Source organism: Chrysemys picta, chromosome 4 (genome assembly GCF_011386835.1).
Source record: "Chrysemys picta bellii isolate R12L10 chromosome 4, ASM1138683v2, whole genome shotgun sequence".
Classification (NCBI taxonomy): Eukaryota; Metazoa; Chordata; order Testudines; family Emydidae; genus Chrysemys; species Chrysemys picta.
Window position 1 is genome coordinate 90,666,385 of NC_088794.1, and position 21,049 is coordinate 90,687,433.

The 21,049-nt window shown below is 42.6% G+C and overlaps 1 protein-coding gene across 8 annotated transcripts in view; it reads left to right on the forward strand.

Annotated features, from left to right (window-relative positions):
* The window catches only part of RGS6 (regulator of G protein signaling 6), a 536,757-nt gene that overhangs the window by 440,134 nt on the left and 75,574 nt on the right, over positions 1-21,049 (forward strand). For all 8 annotated transcript variants that reach the window (XM_065595309.1, XM_065595306.1, XM_042849401.2 and 5 more), the window contains 3 exons: positions 8,285-8,395; positions 10,995-11,120; positions 18,586-18,772. In XM_065595309.1, coding sequence (XP_065451381.1) covers positions 8,285-8,395; positions 10,995-11,120; positions 18,586-18,772 — 424 coding nt within the window. The remainder of the gene's footprint in view (positions 1-8,284; positions 8,396-10,994; positions 11,121-18,585; positions 18,773-21,049) is intronic.

The following is a 21,049-nucleotide window of genomic DNA, read 5'->3' on the forward strand; positions in this document are numbered from 1 at the left end:
GTGTAGACATCCCCTGAATCTCCTGTACAGCTGTGTTTCTCATCTGCAGCTAAATCATGAAATGAGCTGCTCGCTGGTGGTTCAATCCTGCATGATGCTGAGCACCCTCAACTCTAATTGAAGCCAGTGGAAATTAAGGCCAATCAGCACCCTCCAGGATCCAGTGCCTGCTGAGCAGCAGCAATTTCCTTTGAAGTCAGTACTACTCCTAACACCTAACTCTTACCTAGTTCTTTGCATCAGATCTCACAGTGCTCTACAAAGGAAGTCAGTATCAATATCCCCATTGACAGACGGGGAAACTGGGACTCCTGAAGGTGAAGTGAGCTGCCCAAGGTCACTCAGCAGGCCAGTGGCAGAGCCGGAAATAGTATCCATGTCTACTGAGTCCAGTGCTCTAGCCACTAGGCTGAACTGCCTCCCAATGGGTGTTACAGATGCTCAGAACCACTAAGAAGTTGGCGCCTGATGTATAAACAGAATCCATATCAGGTGCTGGATAGAGTGAGGCAGGATATGCTTTTATTGTCCTGCACATTTTTTTGAGATTTTGACAAATTTTCCTATCCCAAATTGGGACTGTGACGGGTTTCACTCACCACTCTGGCGCCTCCTGCCGGCTATCATGGGAATTAGGTCTGCTCACCAGGGTGCCCTCCTCTAGTGGTGCCCCACCACCATCGTTTTTGTTCCAGAACTCGCACCACTCCCAGGACTCTGGCATCCTCTTCAGTGATTCTGCCCTCCGGCTGTGCCACACTCTATATTCCCCCCTTCTGTGGGACCTGCAATCTCTGTCCAGACACATTCTCGGTGGCAACTGCAGTTCATTGTCCCAGGGCTGCTTCCCATACAGCTCCAGAACCCTCTTCTGCCCTTACCTCAGCCTGCAGGCCCTAACAGCCAGCCAGGAGCTCTCTCTAGCTCCCTTGACCCCTGCATGCAGCACTGCTCTGTCCCAGGTGCTGGCACTCCTTCCTGCTGCTAGGAGACTGGTCTTCTCCCCTCAAGCTCCAGGCAGCTACTGAACTCTGCTCTGCCCCACAGCCCTTCTTATATGAGCCTGCCAGCCTACAGACCAGTCTGCCTCACCTCAGTTCCTGAAAAATCATGGAGCAGGTCCTCAAGGAATCCATTTTGAAGCATTTGAAGGAGAGGAAGGTGATCAGAAACCATCAACATGGATTCACCAAGCACTGACCAACCTGGTTGCCTTCTATGATGAGATAACTGGCTCTTTGGATATGAGGAAAGTGGTAGACTTGATGTACCTTGACTTTAGCAACACTTTTGATACAGTCTCCCACAGTATTCTTGCCAGCAAGTTAAAGAAGTATGGATTGGATGAATGGACTATAAAGTGGATAGAAAGCCAGCTAGATCAATGGCTCGATGTCTAGTTGGCAGCCGGTATCAAGTGGAGTGACCGAGGAGTCGGTCCTGGGGCTGGTTTTCTTCAACATCTTTATTAATGATCTGGATGATGGGATGGATTGCACCTTCAGCAAGTTTGCGGAAGACACTGAGCTGGGGGGAGAGGTAGATATGCTGGAGGGTAGGGATAGGGTCCAAAGTGACCTAGAAAAATTGGGGGATTGGGCCAAAAGAAATCTGATGAGGTTCAACAAGGACAAGTGCAGAGTCCTATACTTAGGACGGAAGAATCCATGCACTGCAGGCTGGGGACCAACTGGCTAAGTGGCAGTTCTGCAGAAAAGGAGCTGGGGGTTACAATGGACGAGAAGCTGGATATGAGTCAACAGTGTGTCCTTGGTGCCAAGAAGGCTAATGCTATATTGGGCTGCATTAATAGGAACATTGCCAGCAGATTGAGGGAAGTGATTATTCCCTTCTATTCGGTACTAGTGAGGCCACATCTGAAGTATCGCGTCCATTTTTGGGGCCCCCGCTACAGAAAGGATGTGGACAAATTGGAGAGAGTCCAGCGGAGGGCAACAAAAATGATTAGGGGGCTGGGGCACATGACTTAAGAGGAGAGGCTGAGGGAACTGGGCTTATTTAGTCTGCAGAAGAGAAGAGTGAGGGGGGATTTGATTGCAGCCTTCAACTACCTGAAGCGGGGTTCCAAAGAGGATGGAGCTAGGCTGTTCTCAGTGGTGGCAGATGGCAGAACAAGGAGAAATGGTCTCAAGTTGCAGTAGGGGAGGTCTAAGTTGGATATTAGGAAAAACTATTTCATTAGGAGGGTGGTGAAGCACTAGAATGGGTTACCTAGGGAGGTGGTGGAATCTCCATCCTTAGAGCTTTTCAAGGCCCAGCTTGACAAAGGCCTGGCTGGGATGATTTAGTTGGGATTGGTCCTGCTTTGAGCGGGGGTTGGGCTAGGTCTCTTGCAAATCTAATTTTCAATTATTCTATGATTGGCTGCTCCTCTCAGCCCCTTTCTAATTGGCTGCCTCCGCCATAGCCTCCCTCAGGCTGCTTTTAACCCCTTTTCAGCTAGTGAGGGGCAGCTGCCCGATCACAAGGACAAAAAGTCAAAATCTCAAAAAAAAAAATTGGTTCAGATCAACCAAAATCTTTAATTTCAAAATGTTTTGTTTTTATTTTGACCACTTTGTTTTCTTAATTTTTTTTTACTCTAGTTTAAATTTTGAAATGAAAATTCCTTTCAAATTGTGGATCTGAAATTTTTCATTTTCATAATATTGAAATTGGACACTTTGATTTTCAAAAAAATTTTGAGTCAAGAAGTTCATCAAAGTTGACCCTTTCCCATGAAAAGTTTTGGTTTTAATTAATTGATATTTTAAGAAAAATTAACTGAATAATTCCCTACCATCTGTACAGTTGTGCATTAATACTGTGGCCGTGGTTTACCTGGGGCTGGCCCAGCATAGACATTATAATGAATGAATGCTTAAGGCCAGATTGGGATGGGCCTTGTTTGTCTATGGAGGAAGGGATTGGAGGTGGTTCAAAGGTATCATCTGTAGGCATCTGAGTCTTAAAGACAGATGTGGTCCCAGCCTGTGTATTTCTTGATCTGAGAAAAAGGCCTCTCACATCAAGATGGAGCATTGCATGCTGGAACTTGTGGTCTCTTTGGAACATGCTTCCATTCCCAAGATGGCAGTTGTAATATCCTTCTCTAAATACTTTAGGGTACCCCTCTGGCTCTAAGAAGGTTGTCAATACATCCTTCAGTTGGATGAAATCTGTTTGCATGTAGTGGAATGTCTCTAGAGAGGAGCCTGATTCTGTCTCCCTTATACTAGTTTTATACTGGTACAAATCACTGACTTCACTTGACTTTAGCACCTAATTTACACCTGGCCCAGGATCAGCCCTATTTTGTTCGTCTTTCCAGCAAGACTCTTGAAATGCAAATAGAGTCATAGAGGTTATGAATTCAAATGATGCAAAAACAACCACATATAAGCCATCCAGCTGAACACTCTAAGGGAATACATCCATATGGCAGAAACCTGGGATAGCAATGCCAATTCCTTTCCCATTTTCATGCTAAAAAAACAAATGAAAAGCAGGTTGCAATCTTACCACCCAGGAGAAAAGGGTAGTTTTCAGATTCTTGTGCATACACCCAACAAAATACACCCTAGGGATCTTAAGAAACTAGCTAAAGCAATTTTGGAAACCATAATGATTATCTCTGAGGATGGATGATATCCCAAAGAACTGGGGAAGGGCAGACATAGCACCTATCTTTAAAAACAGGGGGAAGAGGACTTGGGGAGTTATAGACCAGTCAGTCTAACTTTAATACCTGGAAAGATTCTGGAACAAATTATTAAACAATCAGTTTGTAAGCACCTTGAGGATAATAGGGTAAGTACTAGCCAATATGGATTTGTCAACAAATAAATCATGCCAAACCAACCTACTTTCCTTCTTTGACTGGGTTATTTGCCTAGTGGATGGGAGAAGAAGTAGATGTGATTATATCTTGATTTTAGTACTGCTTTTGACATAGTCCCATGTGACATTCTCATATGTAAATTAGTGAAATTTGGTCTAGAAGAAACTACTATAAAATGGATGCAAAACTGGTTGAAAAACCATACTAAGCCCATTATCAATGGCTCACTCTCAAACTGGGAGAATATATCTAGTGGGGACCTTCAGTGGTCTGTCCTGAGTGTGGTACTATTCATTATTTTCATTAGTGACTTGAATAATGGGGTGGAGTGTTTGCTTATAACATTTGCAGATGACACCAAACTGTGAGGGGTTGCAAGCACTTTGGAGGACAGGATTTGAATTCAGAATAACCTTGACAAATTGGAGAATTAGTCTGAAACCACTAAGATGAAATTCAGTGAAGATAAGTGCAAAGTACTATACTTAGGAAGGAAAAATAAAGTGCACAAAAAAAATTGGGAATAAGTGGCTAGGCATTGGAACTGGGGAAAGGATCTGGAGGTGGAATGGTACCCACGGTTGTGAGATATCTCACCGTGACCTAACCTGAGTGTGAGGAAATCTCTATACCTGCTGTGAATCAGCACAAGCACTACCTTCCAGGCCTCCGCTAGCCTCACTTTCTCCATGCAGGTTAGTGGTAGGCACACTAATACCTGAGTCCTCCGACCATCCCCTGTAGCATCCAGCCCCTTATCCACTGAACACTCAAAGAACTGCCAGATTTGCTGTTCCCAAAGGAACTGTGGACCACAGCTTATTAGTTATCCCTTAGAACACAGCTCTGCTAAACACATGGCACTTAGATATATTTATAGTGAAAACAAGAATAAGCTTTATCAGAGAACAGAGATTCAAATGATTGATAGTGAGTAAATCATAACATGCTTTCTAGAGACTAAATTTAACTACCAGGTTGTCCTCCTGTCTAACGAAGCTTATCTTATCCAAGGTTCTCTCCAGTGATTTCAACCAAGCCTGGCTGAAAGATCCCTTTTTTATGAAGTGAACTCACTGTCCATTTACTTATTTACTTCCTCAGTGAAGGATACCAAAGTGTCTTCTTTGCCTCACTACATGTACCAGTCACACCTTTGATGCATATCTCAAGATAGCCCTTCCCCCCGCACTGTTTACCTCTTCCTGATAGTTTCCTTCTGAAGTCCCCACCAGCTCTTCATTAGCATTTGACTTAGAATACTAGGTTGCCCAGTGTGAACCAGACAATATTTTGTTTACATGTAAACATAAACAGATAGAGAACAACCTTTTTCACCTTTCCTGGTGACCAACCCCGCAGTTGCATACCTTAAGAACATAATTTTCAGTATATAGTACATAACCCTTACATAGTATCAGTACCTACATTTCATAATGATATTGATGACCAGAGTGACACAGGCTTTTATTACAGACCCCAAATGACACTCTTTGGTCAACTAGAATGCAAATGCCAGACCCAGGGGATTCCTATAACCCTTGTGCCCCCATTATGCCCTCTGCCAGTTGGCAGCAAGAGGTCCCTGGGCCACAGAGGGTAATAGTGGATCATAAATTGAATGTGAGTCAATGTCATGCAGTTGCAAAAATGGGAAATATCATTCTGGGGTGTGTTAACAGGAGTGTTGTATGTAAGACACAGGAGGTAATTGTTCTGCTCTCTTCTGCAGTAGTGAAGCTTCCACTGAAGTACTGTGTTCAGTTTTGGGCACCACACTTCAAGAAAGATGTTCACAAAATTGAGAGAGTCTGGAGGAGAGCAACAAAAGTGATAAAAGGGTTAGAAAACCCTGACCTTTGTGGGAAGATTAAAGAAAGTGCATGTTATGTCCACTGATGGTAGGACAAGAAGTAACTGTCTTAATCTGCAGCAAAGTGGATGTAGGTTAGAAGTTGGGAAAAACTCTAACTGTAAGGATAGCTAAATACTGGAATAGGTTACCAAGGGAAGTTATGGAATCGCCATCATTGGAGGGTTTTAAGAACAGATGAGACAAATACCTGTCAGAGATGGTCTAGGCATACATGATCCTGCCTCAGTCCAGAGGGAAACATTAGATGGCCTCTCTAGGTCCCTTCTGGCCCTAGGTTTCCATGATTCTATGTTGATCCAGCCACCACAGCAATTCCTGAGGGAGCAAGCATTGCTCTGTTGCTGTCTGTGCCAGAAATACTCAGTGAAAAGAGTTCTCTTTCCTGCCTCCACATTCTTTTTCTCCATTTGACTCTCACACCACTGCTGGCTTTAGGATTTGGGTACCTTGAGTGAAGTTACTGTTAACCTCACAAATTCCACCCACTCCTTTCCACAATGGTTGAGCTTCTCTTGTTTGCATTCTGACATTGCATGATTGTGTATCGATACAACACTGTCATGTAGCGCCATTCCATTGTAATGACTCCTGAAGTAAATCTGGGCCTCTTCAAATGAACGGCAACTCATTTCCTGTGACCTGCAACAGAACCATGGAGGAGTATCTTGTAACTTTCAAGATGGGTGTCAACCATGCCAAGGGTGTTGTGAATCCCCTGCATTAATAGTATCCCCAGGAATGTGCGTGTAAGAAGTGCCTAACACCATTCTTGCATGCCTCAGTGAAGCATAACCACTACATCATCTACCAGAATTATATTATATCACTTGAAAGCCCAAAAGCCCTAGTTTATATGTTTTCCCTTCGGTTTGCCTGTTCCTATAACTTCATTTAGACAAGCAACGATCCAGTTGCTGCTGATAGGCTGAATCAGCAGAAGGCACTTAGCCCATCTTGTTTTATTTAATTTTAACTTATTTTTTGCTTCGACTTGTGGCGCCTGCAATGCATTCTCATTGTTTTATTAGGAGCCATTTAACTTTCACAGCAGAGTGCACCTGATTGATTTTTTGACCTCCTCTCGCATTTCCATCTCTGGGATTGCTGCTGCTCTCTGAAATTGGATGCCATTCCCTCCTCCAACCCCTAACCCTCGACAATCGTGAAATGTAATTAATGAAATGAGATGAGACATCATGGGACTGGATGCCCTGAGGGTCTATTGGAACCTGCTACATTTACAAAAGTGTGTGATTTTAATACCTTCTGACAACAGTTAGGACCAAAAAAGAGGAGGGGTGGTGAGTAGGGTAGGTCAGAGCAACTTTCTGGCTTCTGTGACACAAATAAAAAAATAAAAAATTGTCCATGACTATTCAGTGTCTGGGCTAAATGAATTTCCTTTAGCTATGCTCATCTTCATGTTGCGGATTTCCCCTCCTCCCCCATTGCAAATATTTGATTGATCAAGTTCTACTCACAAACATGTTCCCACAAGAGGAATTCCCAAGTTGTTTCTGCAAGTATTTGTGGAAACCACTTTTTAAATCTGCACCCCCAGTTATTTACCCGGCAAATGCTTTCACACTCATTCAATCAAGAAAGAGAAACTATACTATGTGCCTTATCTAACCGGTCACAAGTAAGCAACATGGCATATATATCAAATATTTGCAATAAAAACAAAGTACTCAACAAAATAGTAATCACATTATTTCAGGTAATACTTGGGGGAATTGCAATCTGCTGGTGGATATTCTATGAGAAGAAAAAGGAATATAATTAGCTGAATAACTTATTGTGAATTATTTACTCAGCGCTAGTATAAACACAGTTCAAAAAATTCCCTGCTCAAGAGCACAGCATGATGCTGAGCTCCTTGCAAATTACTTTATGGAGCTTTACCAACATGTACACCATTTTTTTTATTTTTTGAAACTTAGATTATTAAAGATACAACTATTATTTATTGTATTGCAGTAGCATCTAGAGGTTGCAGCTCCATTGTGCTAGACATTGCACAAACATGGCTAAAAGATGGCTCATGCCGTGAAGAGCTTACAGTCAAGCTCTGATCCTGAAAAAGTCTATTCTCCCCACCCCCATGCGTAACTTTATGCACGGTGCATAATCCCATTTAAATCAATAAAACTACACAACGAACATAACGTTAATCATGTGCAGAAGTCTTTACAGGATTGAGGTCTAGGTACAAGACGAGACAACAAGGGGATACAACTGACTTGGTAGCACACAGTAACGACGTGATCACTGTGAAAAGCCCTGGCTGTAGCACTCCAGCTGCCTAACCGTTATTGGGTTTTTCTATACGCACCACAGCAGACATAAGTTTTAAGGAGGACAATGCGGTGGCTTTGTGACGTTCTCTGGAGAGCAACTTCCATGCATAAGAGGTGTCATGGGGCAAAGCATCAAGGTGCTTGTTGGAAAATTTGACCAATATGCAAAACTAAAAAGAAAATTGTTGAAGAATTGTAGTTTGCCAATTCACATGTAAACATGTAGGCCACAGCTGTTCTTTTCTTTTCTTTTTCCCCCTGTCCTAGTTTAATAACTTACTCAGACCAGTACATTGAATATGATCCATTTATAACTCCTGCTGAACCTTCCAATCCCTGGATAAGCGATGACGCTACTTTATGGGACATAGAAATGAGGTAAGAAATTGAAATTCCATGGAAACTATGAATAACCTTAAAGCAATCCTTTCATTTTATTTGTATTGCGCTCCCCATATAGACAGTAGATTGTATACATGGGTATGTTCAGAAGTGACACCTGCTTGCAAGAAATAAGGGCTCATGCTATTTTTTTAATTTTCATAAGTTATATTAGATGGCCACAGAGAGATTTGGGCCTTTCTTCTTTGTTTTGCTCTTCTATGGCATATAATAAATGCCTGAAAAGGTAAAGGAAAGAATGTAGTGGTGATTCTCCACTGCCATGCACCTTGTGTGGTTATTTTATTTACACCCTTGAAAAATGGGTGTGCAAGTTTACTAAACCAAAATGGTCATGTTGTGCACAGGTGTGAATGACTACACAAGATATAAGGCAGAATAAAGTTTAAACCCAGTGTCCTTATTTACTCGGATCACAATGACAGTAGCACTTGGCACTAGAATCATCATGCCTGAGCATATGTCTAGCAGTTGCAAGAGCAGCTCTGAGTGCAGCCTCAGAGCACTTGGGTCCTGGCTCCCCAGCTCATTCACATACACCCATCGGTCACATTGCTAGACCTCAGTTCAGGCACCATGGTGATTAGGCAGCGTCCACTTCTCCCAATCCTTTGCTCTTACTGTGTGAATGTTTAGTTGGCATTCCTACTCAGGACCAAATATGACCTGGGTGTGATATTAAAATAGTCAAATATTTCAAAGGGGAGCTACAAATTTGCTTCAATTCTCATGCCTGACTATGAGATAGAAACCTAAGGTAAAATCTACTCTTTGGGACTTGGAGGTAAAAAAACTCAAAATCAAAATACTGGGTCTGCCTCTGGAGGGCCAGTCCATCCCAAATCATCATCTTCAGGCACATGGTTGCCTGTGGAGAGTACCAGACTCAGCAGCCAGACATCAAATCCTGTCCTAAAAGAAATCTAAGGACAGAGCAAATGGATTTTTGTGTTTCCCTCAATTGTGAAAGATACCTCCCCACTTTCACTCCATCACACACAGGAATCTGTGATCCATTTCTTAATCCCTACTTCCCTTATCTTTTATTTTGTGACACCCTGGACTTATTTTTAATCTATTTCACTTTTGGTTTTTACTTCCCCTGCAAGACCCTGATGTTAATCTATTTAACAAGTTTTGTATGGAATAAACAGCCATAACTGCAGCAAAATGCCCCTCTGATATAAACAGAGTGCTGGTACCCTGATATCTGAAGCTATATTATTACTGTATCTCCCCAAGTGGTCAGCATGGTGTCTCCTGAAAGACTTTTGTGCTCCTGAGAACTATAATTTAAACCTGATGTCAGGGCTGCATATGAGTGTAAAGAAATGCCTCGCCACCTCTACCGTCTCAGGTCAAGTTAATAGAGATGATTCTCCTGGTGATGAAAATGAGAAAACTATATTGCTGGGAGATGGGAGAACAATAGCTTGATAGGTCCATTTTATTCCCTACTCCAAGAGCATTAGCTGCATCTGCATCTAGTTGCAACTTGTTTGAATAACTTCAAAAGCTGAGGCTCCCAGCCACCCCCTTTTCAGGAAAATGAAACTATTCATACCCGATTTCAAACCCACCATGTGTTGGCAAAGGCCTACCCATCTTAATTTATACAGCTACTGTGACCCTGCAGCTAGTCCTTCCTGTAACCCCACACTTTGGGAAGTGCAACTGTAAAGTAATTCAATTTTGGATACAGTTTGGGCTGTCAAGTGGAGGTCATATCAAATCCCTGTTCACTCCATGCCTAATACAATGTCAAGACTTTAAAAGACTCTGTCCCCGCAATGACATTTATTTTATCTTTGTTTAATCTTTACACCAAAAGAAAATTAAAAGCAGGCACACTAATTGAAACTCCTACATTCTGGCCTCCTTTGTCCTTTTAGCAGGGACCCCCCTGTCTATTAGAGTCTCTGATTTTAGGAATTTTTCATGACCAAGCCTCATCTGTAATCTGTGAAACAGAAAAGCATGTCGTTCACTAGGCATTGCACTTGTCTTAAGGAGACCGAGATTCTAGTACTACTAGTCTGAGCAACCATGCTGTATTTTAATGGATGTGTCTTATTTGGTACCTAATGTTATGTCACCCTTAATCAGAGACTCCTCAAACATTTTCATAGTGTGGGCCACATTTTAATGCGTCGTCGTTCTCCTGGAAACCTCTCTTCTAATTTGCAATAGCAGACACTACCTCCTCCTATTTGCAAATATACCATATCCCTGATGTAACTATAGAAATTACTGCCATGGAACAGTAATATTAGGGAAGTATTTAGGACAGGATTTTCAAAGGTGACTAATTTTGTTTGCTTCCATTTTTGGCTGTGCAACTTAAGACACCTTAAAAAAGCCTGATTTTCAGAGGGGTAGGTGCCCTAGTCTTCAGTTCTTCTTTTCATATGGTGCATGATGGTCTCCATTTGTGTGAGTTACAAGAGAAGCCTCACCCTTTGGTTTGTCATCCTTTTTCCCTTTGAAGTTGAATAGAATCAATTGCCATTCAGCCGTTCTAGACCATAGATGGACATGCATTCACTCTTACCTTTCCTCTCCCTCACCTTAACAGCAAAGAGCCCAGCCAACAACGTGTGAAAAGATGGGGCTTTTCTATAGATGAGGTGCTGAAGGATCCAGTGGGGCGAGACCTGTTCCTTCGTTTTCTGGAGTCCGAATTCAGTTCAGAAAACCTCAGGTAAAACCCCTCCACTTGAGCTGTATGCACAGGTTCACACCCATGTACTGGGCCAAATCCTGAACTCCTTACTCAGGCAAAACCGCTCATTGAAGTCATAGGAGTAAAGACTGAGTGAGAGTTACAGGATTTGGCCCACAGCCTATGCACTGTAAATGTTATAGAAGTTTATACAAGTGGTGTGTTTACGAAAAAATGTAGATAATCATGACCAAAGCCACCTTTGCCACAGGTGTGTCAGTGTGTCAATAATAAACCTGCAGCTTGCAAAGGTTGAACACTGTGATGAATCAGAACATACATCTGTTAGTCTTAAAGGTGCCACAGGACTCTCTGTTGCTTTTTACAGATCCAGACTAACATGGCTACCCTCTGATACTTAACATATATATTGGTTTATATACAATAAGTAGTCCAGGGGTTCTATGGAAGAAGTAATATGTGATGATGCAATTAGAGAATATCATCACACATCCAGAAAAGGGGGGTCAAATTAAGGTTGCATAGTGGTGTAAGGCAGTGATATTGTGTCCTGATTTGTCGTCATTTCTGATGAAGTTCAGGATCAAATTCATCATGCTTTGCGCCTACAGTGAGCACCTGAAGTTAAACTGAGTTTGGTTTGCCACATCTGGAACTGTGGCATCACCAAATGAATGCAGCAGGGAAGAGAAAACTAGAGCAGTTAGAAAGGGGAGAGTCCATGTTTTCACTCACCTTATACATATCTGCAATCAGAGGAATAGACAGGCTGAAAAGGGACATCATAGTTTAGTGCGATTTTAGCAAAACAAATTTCTAAACTTTCCTTAATTTAAATAGATTAAGTAATTCATAGAACATGAAATGTGATGTGACAAACTCCCCACAATGCACTATCAGTCAATAATTTTTATAAAGAATAGCAGAAACAAAACCTATTCTTTAACAAGAGTCAAACTATCCCATTGTCAACAACTTTTAATCTCATTAAAGAGTTCCCCGTGGGTATGCATGATGGAAATGCAGTTCATGGGAGGGATGCAGTCCAAAAACTAATTTAAAGAATTGTTTATGTTCTGTGTAATATATCTAATACAGAGCCAAGTCAGGCAATCCTTGAATATGCAAAATCACCATAAATTGCCCTACAGTATCTTCTTTATAGTTAACACCAGTGCATAATGGGAAATTTAAGCCACAAAAAATAAGGTATGTAGTGACTAAAAGTCAGGAAATTAAAAGCTGAAATTCCCTGGGCCGGGTGCTACTACAGAAAGTGGGTGGTGACCTCATTTACCAGCTGAAGTGAAATACCTTAGCACAGGAGGGTAAGGGTAAGAGTTGCGGTGAGAATATAGCTTCATTTGAAGATTAAAGACAGCTTCCAATTCCTGTATGTTTCTATGGCTTAATTTTGTGTTTCTAAAGCTTCAAGAATTGAATGTTGAATGCCGCAGATCCTATGTAGTCCAGTAAAAATAGACAGACATGCACATTCCAAATTACATCATCACAGTGGCTATCAAATGTTACTCTTGTTGGCAATCTCAATATAGCGGCCAACAGCTGAGTTGAATCACTCTTTCTCCCTAAGAAGCAGTCCCTCTAGAGGAGAGTTAGAGCACTTTGGTAGAGCAATATTGGGCAGCTTGCATTTCTGCTGCCAGCACAATATCTGTTCTGAAGATATAAAGAGGATTAAATAGGGTCCAATTCTCATCAGGTGTAAATTAATGTATTGAAATTAATGGGGCGACTCCACTTCACACCAGCTGAGAATCTGACCCAGTGTCTTTCACTGGCACATTTGTGTAATTATTTTAACTTTAAGAATGAAATATGAATGAACTGGGTGGACAATGCAGACATTAGAGCACTGAGTTAGTGCATGAGAAAAGTGAAATTCACTGGAAAATTGTTTTAAACTATAGGGAAACTGAGTCAAATGAGAAATGTAAAAGGTAAATGAACAGCATAAACTGTAAAAAAAAAAAAAATACAATTTTCTTTTTTTTTACTGTTAATAATCTAAGAAGTTATTTGTAACACAAGCAAAGCAATATTTTAAAATGGTCTTTAACCTTCCCGAGCCCCTTTAAGTGGCTATTGAACTTCTACATCTTCATTGCACTTATGTACATTTGTGTTCTTGTTCTGGCAATTAATCTGCCGTTATGAAACATTGGTTAGATCTTTGCCATTTAAATATGGTGCATTCCTCAGATTTCTTCAGTGAAATGCATTCCTGTTTGGACTAATGAAGGGCAGAAGGTTTGCCTCTGGCAGGTGTGCATGCACTCAGCCTACTCCAATGAATCCAGAGGGTATCATAATTAGAAATCAAATTGTTACCTTTCTCTGTCACCGCTAGCCACTCCTCATGCCCCTATGTATTCTCTTTAACCTTGAGGTAAAGCCTATGTCCTGCCAAAGGGAAGGAGGCCTTTCACAAAAACTGACCCTACATGGGGATCCACTAACACAGACTCTTGACTCCAGCGGGACTCCACACAAACACAGGGTTCCATATTAGCAGATCCTCGTGCTGACTGAGGCCTTAGATAATAACTAGCACAAGGAGAGAAAAATGAAGACCTATTCACAAGGGAAAATAGAAACAGATTGGATTGTAGAAGGCTCTTGCATCAACAGTGGTGTGGAATTGTGTGGCAGGGCAGAGGGAAGGCCAGTGCTAGACACAATCAAGCAAAAATTTATACTTGTACTTACTAATGAATGTCTGAGAAGTTGTAGGTAATTTCTTTAGGATGAATACTTGCTAGAAAATTCCCATCTGCAGCCATTCTTTAAAGACCCTGCAACCAACAGATATCAACAGATGTGTGAGGTGATCACAATGGGGCCATATTCTTCCAAATGGGGCATAAATGCAAACCTCATTAATGTTGATAGGAGTTACATGCACACATCAAGGGGAGAATAAACCCATATATTACTGAGTGGCCAACAAGACAGATACAAATGGGTGAATATTGGAAAACTCAGAAGTTACTAGCAGTGCAACCAAAGAGGTTTCCTGCAATGTGCACTTGGCTGGCTGATTTAATTCCTTGAAATATTTTTACATTTCATTATTATTATTATTATTATTATTATTATTATTATCATAATGCCTAGGAGCCCCTGTCATGCACCGGGACCCCATTCTGCTAGATGCTGTACAAACACAGAATAAAAAGACAATCCCTGCCCCAGACAGCTCACAATCTAAGTATAAGACAACAGATGGATACAGAAAAACTGATGGGGAGTAGCAGGAAACAATGACAGTACTGGTCAGCATGATTGGCAGTGGTCTCTGTACACCAGCAGTCTAACCATTGTCCAGTTTTATGTAAGCAAGCCACATAGCACAGTTAAGGAGAGATTTGAAAGAGGATAACGAATTAGTTTTCTATATGTTTTCAGAGACATCCTTGCAAGCATGAAGGGCAGCATAGAAAAAAGAACAAGGTGTTTGAAAATGTAATAAGTGGGCAGTGGAGGCAGGCATCACAGGCTGATTGGAGGTGGGAGTCAACTATTCTATACTGAATGAGAAATTATATGCAGGTGGGGATTACTTGTGAAGTTCTGTGACAGTGAAGATAATGAGCTTATATTTGATGTGATAGAAAAGAGGGAGCCAGTGGAGGGATGCAAAGACAGGGGTGACCTGGTCAAAGTGACAGGCCAGGAAAATGATCTTTGCAGCAGCATTCTGAATGGATATGAGGAGGGGCAAGACTGTATTTTCCGAGCCAAAAAAAATAAAGGATGTTGCAGTAATTGAGACACAAGAGGATGAGAACCTGGATGAGAGTTTAAGCTGTGTCAATGGATAGGAAAGGAACAAATTGGACCAACGTCGGCTCTCAGCTACACTGGTGTAAATCCAGATTCACTACATTGACTTCAGTGGGGCTACTGCACTCCTCTGTAATAGAGAGCAAAATTGGTCCTTTGAGTGGGAAACTGCCCAGGTAAGAACTGCAGGATTGGGCCCACTACACTCCTGGGTTTGGTTGAACTCTATCACCTATTTATTTACTGTTATTTATGTTAGAGCAGGAAAGTCTCTTCTTTTTCTTGCCTTTGATTTCACTCTTCTTTCTCTCACTCTTTTCTTTCACCTTTCTGTCACCATCTTTGCTCTGCAATTTGATTTGCTTTTCTTGGTTTTTTGGAGCTCACAGAAGTATAGCAGATTGCTGAGATGTTCAATCCTCCAGTCAGAAGATTTTTCCCAGCTTCAAAGAGTGTCAGTTGGAAAGAGAGCTAAAAGGGATCATGGGAAACACCAAGCTTATCCAAGAGGAAGGGAAATTGTACCTCTGACCACAGACCTAAGTAGACCGCACATCCATCCTTTGTATACAACGTACAACGGCACTTAGATACTATGGTGATAAGCATGATATAAAAATCTGAATAGAATTGAAATGCGAAGTCTGCAGCACACTAAAGCGGGTGTTTCTATGTGTTGACGGGATGGGAAATTTGTGACCAAAAACTGAAAGTATAGATTTTTGGTTTTCCGATGAAACATCAAAAATGGGGAGAGGAGCGGAAATTAATTGAAAGCCCAATTTTCTATTTAATAAAATGTTTATATGCGAATTTTTTGACCAGCCCTAGCATTTGCACCAAAATGCAATCATACTATGGTGAATTTACAGGAGGGCTGAACAGAAGACAATGCTGATGTCTGAGTTGTACTACGAGTTTCAGTTAGATTTATTACTGGGATGATTGCACTCTTTACTGCAAATGATGTAATGAAAATCTGAAACTTTACTGAAGTTGAAATGCCTTCACATTCAACATTCATTTCTCTAATCTTCTCTTGGCCACCAGAGGGCACAAAAACTCTATTTCTGAACTTACTGTGGGCACAGAGAAAACTTCTTTCTGCTTCAGCCGTGAGAATAATTTTTATGTCACATTTGCCTGGGTTGCAAATTGTACGTAACCATTCAGGAGACTGGGATCAAAATCCTGCTCCTTTCTGTACTCTCATCCTAGAATATACCCACACATTACACCCACGCAGTGCACTGGAGGGAGCATTTATTTATTTATTTGTAAGTGCTCCCGAGCATGCTAGGGACCTCACAAACATGTAAAAAAATGCTCATTTCCTGCCCACAGAGCTAAAATGCAGAAATGAGAGCAGTTTCCAGGTGGAGGCTAGGGAGACACAATACAGGGAAGGAAGCATAAAGTTTATAAATATAGGACCAGACCCTCAGCCAAAGAGATCAGGGTGCAGGAAGGTGGCTTCTCCAGCCAGGGGTCAGTTCAGCAGCCTAAAGACTGCTCTAAGTTACACCAGCTGCTGCAGTCTCTCTTCAGAATTGATGCATCACTGCTCCATCCTACCCCTAGCACACCACCTTCCTGCAGCTCCATACCCCAGATACACTCCCTTTTGGGCAGCTTTCTGCAGTCTCATTTAACATTAAGGGGAAAAGATAGGCTATAGGCATGACACCCTTACAAATTAAGTGGACATCTTAAAAGAAGCAAGAGGAAATAAGGACACATAGGACACCACAGCCAACCCAAAATAAAAATGTCTCCCTATTTTATAAAACTGATTGCTGAAATCCAACTTCGAGAACATTGACTAAATGGCCTTGGTGCGGTCCCAGTGCATTTCACTGTCAGCATACTCCCATACTGTAGAGTGTGAGCAAATAGCAACTATATATATAAAATAATCTATATAAGCATTACTCATTGTAAGTCAGGGTTACAGGATTAGGCCCCATGTGCACCAAAATTCTGCAAAAGCCCCAGCAAATAGTCACCAACGGCAGCCAGTCATTTCATGTGAATTAGTTCAGGATAATAAGTCATGCCTAGACAGGCTCCTCTGAGTACCATCGCCCAATGATAGCCAGATAGGACAAGAACAGAAGGAGAAAGCTGATGCGGTTGTTGGCTTGTCCCTGCCCTTCCTTTGTCCATGGCAATCCATGCCTCTAACTTCCTGCTCAGTGTCTGCTGAATGTTACCCAGCAGACCTTCTATTTATTTATTTCAGCCCTGGCTCCTCTCTGTTGCTACACTCCCAACTGCCTTGGTGTGGGTGCTACTTCCTGCATAGGTTTACATTATGCACTCAGGGCCAGATTTACATTGTATGCGCCTCTAGGCACAGCATCTTCAGTGCCTCTCCTGCCTACAGCTGACCTTTGTGTTGCACCCAGTTTTAGAGAGGTAAGGTGCCCCTAGGCATGTGCCTACTGTGCCTAATTGGAAATCCAGCCCTGTATGCTCTTGCTTGACCAATGTGAGCTGTTTGGAGGGAGACTACTTGGGCTATGCTTCTTTTCCAGGGGGCTGTGCTCCCTTTAGTGTGACCATTTGGCTAAGGGGCTTCTTGTTTACTCTACATGTCTTAGCCATGAATTGACACACTTTCCCTCATTCCCTGTCCCCCTACAGTCAGAACCTGAGAAGAAAGTTTTTACAGATTAAGGATTGAGGCCTTTCATGGACCTGCTTTATAAATACAGTTTGACCCTGCACATTATATAGTATCTGTCCTGCATTATAATGTCCAAAGAGGACCACACCAGATTGCAATCTTAGGGTTGTAATGAAGATGGGTTAAGCAATGAGCTAGTATCAGTTGCCTTGAGAATGAAAAATATTCATTGTAATGATCCGTATAAACTGTACATGCTTATTATGGGCCCTCACAATTGTTGATCTTTGCAGTGTTCTTCATTTCAATTGGCTGGTTGCCTCTACTCTTTCTTGCCAGTTGCTAGGGCTGTAGAGGAGGAGACCATGAATGGTCAGCCAATCAAGCTGCAAGAGGCTTTAAAAGGTCTAAGTAGCACAGCCCACTGCTGTCTCTCACAGGTTTCACAGATGGATTAAGTACCTCAGTCTGGTGAGAGAGTTTGTAACAACAAGGAGGAGCAGGAGACAAATCTATTATTATGATACTGATCATAACAAGAGAGAAAATGGTGCAAACTCAGCTCACTCATGTAAGAAGTCCAGGTGTGTAGGAAAGGCCTGCTACTGGCTAGGGAGTTGGGCAAGGAATATTATTTCTTTAAAGTGTCATGTGATAGCCCAAGCTCACCAAGTTGTATTCTTTGGCCTTCTTCTGAAACTCTGGATCTTGACTATCCATTCTCCTGTAGCTGTATGGACCCTGCAGGGCTTATAGTGACAGACTGTTTGTATGCATACGGTCAGACATGCAGGGAAGTGGCACGTTTTGAATATGAAACATTCTAGAGTTACTTTTCCGCCCATCATAATGTTTTAATGGATTGGTGTAAACTAGAGCATGTTGGACCTCTCCTAGTCAAGTATATAAATGGAGACTCTGCAATTGACTCCAGTAGGTGTAGGACCAGGACCCACTGGTTCAGGATTCTGCTAAGGTTGATCCACAACATTATTTCTGAGTTTTTTCTTTTCTCTTTCTTCTCTGTTTTGTTACTTCCCGTAAAAGGTTTTGGTTGGCTGTCCAAGATCTCAAAAGACAACCTTTGCAGGATGTAGCCACCAGAGTGGAGGAAATCTGGCAAGAGTTTCTAGCTCCAGGGGCACAAAGCCCTATCAACCTGGACTCTCACAGCTATGAGAGAACAAGTCAAAACGTCCAAGATCCGGGGAGATACACGTTTGAAGATGCCCAGGTTTGGATTTTGATTTTATTACTAGTAGAAAACTAGTAATTAAATAGCTAGTTTTATGGTAACTCCTTATATTCTACTATGGCAGCATTATCCACTTAATTTCAAGGAAAAAAGAGAGGTCAGTTGGAAAGGACTTCAGTGATTTCAGTTCAGGCAGGGTGAACAGTATTTCTCTAAATCTATTGGCTTTAAAAGGCTAATAGTCCGCTGGAAACAAAGATGTTCCTAAACTGACAAATCTACAAGGAGTGCTAAGCTGGAGCAAAGGATCGGGTCCAGGCCATGGGCAGGGTCATTTACCAAGTTTGAGTCAAGAGACAAGTAGCGGAGTCAGTGCTGAACCAGGTCAAGATACCAGGAAGTCAGGATCAGACAACAGTTAGAGAGGAGGCAAATAGTGAAGTTGGGGATGAGTCAAGAGATGAAGCCTAAGGGTCACAGTAAGGCAAGGTCTGGAGTGGAAGCAAGCAGGTGGTCTGCATCATTGCTCAGACAGCTCCCTGTGACGGCTTCCTGGTTTATACACTGGCATAGGCCAATCAGAGGGCTGCCATCCAGGTCTCGCTGGGTGGTACATCCTGAAGTGTCTTGCTTCAGAGGGTTCCCTCACAAAAGCCCAGTCTGAGCTCCTGGTGGCAATGTGAAAGTGTTAGATCCTGGAACCTCCATGGACTCAAGTTCTAGTCCGACAGTTGCTTACATCAACCGCCGCACCCCCTTCAGGCTCCCCATCAGAGTGGTGCTGGTCCAGACTTGTTGGGGTGAGTCCTTTGGAACTCCCTCACCTGGAGCATGGATAAGGGAGGCACATTCTCCAGTGTGCTTTTCAGGACCGTAGTCTTCCCAGTCCACAAGATAGTACAGGTGGCCACATGTCTATTGGGAATCAGGGATGGCATGCACTTTGAGCTACTCGTGACCCTGGATTTTGACTGGTGGTGGTGTGGTTTGGTTGGGGAAGGGATTATTAGTATAGGGCTTCAGAATGGAAATATAAAAAACTGGATGTATTTTGGGGGACTGGAGAAGCTTTAGTTTAAAGCTAACCAAGTTGATCTGTTGTCATATCTGGAAGGGGCCCAGGAACTGGTGGTCCAGTTTTCAGGAGGGTCGACTGGTCGGGAGATTTTTTGCAGCAAGCCACACCTTCTGGCCTACTGTGAATGCCAGAGCTCCCTGTTGTCAAAAAGTGTACATGCGTCCTGTAAGCCTTCTTCACCACTAGATGCTTCTTGAGCTCCTTCTGGATAAGATGAATCTGTTGGACCCAATTAGTGGTGGCCGGGGGGAGGCTGCTGGTAACTCCAGCTGAATGTGGGGGTGGAACCTATAATTTGAGAAGAAGGGGCTCTGACCTGAAGAGGCCTAGTTGGCAGTGCTATATGAAAACTCTGCATATGGCAGGAGCATGGAGCAGTTATCCTGGTGATGGTTCATGAAACATCTAAAGTATTCTAGTACTTGGTTCACCCTTTCAGTTTGCCCATCTGTTTGGGGATGGTATATGGGGAGGTAGCTATGCAGACATCCAGTAGCCAGAGCACTCTGCACCAGAAGCAAGAAGTAAACTGTGGGCCTTGGTCTGAAACTATGTGGTCTGGAAGTCTGAGAAGATGAACTGTGATTGGTCTCAGGAGTTGGGCAGTAGTCTCAGCGAAGGAAAGATGGTTGCAGGGGATGAAGTAGGCCATTTTAGTCAGATGGTCTACAACTGTGAAGCCTGCTGTGTGGCCATCAGACACTGATAGTTCCTCAATGAAGTCTAGGGTGATGGCAGACCAAGACCTGGCTGGAGTCTCTAGGGGTACTAAGGTGCCAAAAGATCTAGTCCCAGGCATTTTGGTACATGCACAGCACTCACAGGAGTCCATGTAAGCTTGGACTTCAGCCTGTATGTGGGGCCACCAGAAAAAATGGGCAGCCATGTCGGAGGTCTTAAGGTGGCCAAAATGATCTGCCAGCAGAATGCTGTACCACAGTCATAGCACCTCCAGTCAGGGGTGTCCGGGGGGAACATATATGCTCTCAAAATATGTTGTCCCATCCTGCACAGAGCTGTGCATCTTAGTCCCTAAGGGAGTAGATTATGTTCCTTGGGTGAATGGGTCTTTTTTTGAGGCAGACCAGGTCTTGATGAATTGCAGCATTGACAAACTTACTAGGCTTGAGGAGGTAGGGAGCTCAGAGGTAAGTTCTTCACTTTCTCAGTAGTATTCCCCCTTTTGTGATAGAACCTCAGCTTTCCCATTTCAATTTCCTGGGTGGTAAGTGATTGTA